We start from the raw sequence: 1,734 nt of genomic DNA on the forward strand, positions 1-1,734 counted from the left end.
CTCTAGGGGCATCATGCCTGATGCGTTACGAGACTTAAATATCTGGTGGTATGGTCCACCATGGTTAGAATATGATGAGGAAAAATGGCCCTCTGAGGATTTTCTTGCATCAGATATTCAGTTACCCGAAGCAAGGGTTACAGTATTATCGGCTGAAGTGAAGGCCAAGCTGGAATTTAGCATATTTGATCGCTTCTCCAAACTTTATCGTCTCATACGCGTCATCGCCTTCTGTTACAGGTTTATAAAAAATTGTAAATCGAACAAAATCAGTGCTTTGCAATCACATAGTACGAGTAAGGTGGTGCAATCATTGATCACAGATGAATTGGAGCACTCTAGACTGATTCTTATAAAAATAGTACAATCCGAAGCGTTCGAATTAGAATTACATCATCTGAAGAACAATGAATACATAAGCTCACACAGTAAAATTGCGAAATTGAATCCATTCATAGATGAGCAAGGAATTTTGCGAGTTGGCGGTAGGCTAAGACACGCCAGCGTCTCTTACGAATATAAGCATCCGATTTTGTTACCAGGCAAACATCCATTTACTCGACTAGTCATTGTATGTGAACACGAACGACATCTGCATGCGGGCACACAAGCAACCTTAGCGGCGGTTCGTCAAAATTATTGGCCGACATCTGCGCGGAGCATTGTTCGTGATATTGTAAGAAAATGTATAGTGTGCGTTCGTAATGCTCCAAAGATAGTCTCGACATTAATGGCCGATCTTCCCAAGGCGCGAGTAAATCCTGTGAAATATGCCTTCCAAAAATGTGGCGTCGACTATGCGGGCCCTTTCTGGTATAAGGAAGGTCAACGAAAAAACGCGAAATTAATAAAATCTTATATAGCGTTATTTGTTTGTTTTGCCACTAAGGCAGTACATTTGGAGTTAGCTGCGGACCTTTCCGCGGAGACTTATCTAAGCGTTCTCAAAAGATTTATTGCTAGAAGAGGGCGCCCCAGCGACATTTATTCAGATAATGGGTTAAATTTCGTAGGAGCCAATCATGAATTAAATGACTTACATAAACTTTTTAACAACGACATTGATAATCGTAGGATTGTTGATTTTGCGACAATTGAAGGCACAAGGTGGCATTTTATTCCTCCTCAAGCTCCACACATGGGTGGATTGTGGGAAGCTGCTGTGAAGAGCGCTAAATTTCATTTGAAACGTATCATCAACGAAGCATCATTAAAATACGATGAATTGTTTACTTTATTAGTTCAAGTGGAAGCTGTATTGAATTCGAGACCACTTATGCCATTAACAAGCGATCCTAATGATTTAAGTTTCTTGACGCCCGGTCATTTTTTAGTCGGATGCCCGATAACTATGTACCCGGAACCTAGTATTGAAAATTTACCAGCTAACAGATTGTCTCGATGGCAGCGGGTAGAGCAATTAAAGCAGCACTTTTGGCGACGTTGGGTAAGAGAGTATTTACACAATTGTCAAACGCGAGTAAAATGGAATACGCATAGTGCACCTGTTAAGGCCGGACAAATGGTGATATTAAAGGAGGATAATCTACCACCCTTATGTTGGAAATTAGCTCGCGTAGAAGAAGTGTATCCAGGCGATGATGATATTGTGCGTGTTGTTTCCGTTCGAACCTCTAAGGGAATCTACAAGAGACCTATTACTAAATTGTGTGTTTTACCCATCGATCAACAATCATAGAATGTGTTGAGCGTAAGGCTATGTTTCTTTTTTTT

General features: G+C 40.7%; 1 protein-coding gene across 1 annotated transcript; it reads left to right on the forward strand.

Annotated features, from left to right (window-relative positions):
• Window positions 1–13: 13 nt before the first annotated feature.
• On the forward strand, window positions 14–1,699 carry LOC108720155 (uncharacterized). The gene has a single exon (XM_018454591.1). It carries the CDS (start codon window positions 14–16, stop codon window positions 1,697–1,699), a length of 1,686 nt encoding a protein of 561 aa, XP_018310093.1.
• Window positions 1,700–1,734: the final 35 nt, after the last annotated feature.

The sequence above is a fragment of the Mycetomoellerius zeteki genome, unplaced genomic scaffold (genome assembly GCF_001594055.1).
Source record: "Mycetomoellerius zeteki isolate Tzet28-1 unplaced genomic scaffold, Tzet1.0 C4428196, whole genome shotgun sequence".
Lineage (NCBI taxonomy): Eukaryota > Metazoa > Arthropoda > Insecta > Hymenoptera > Formicidae > Mycetomoellerius > Mycetomoellerius zeteki.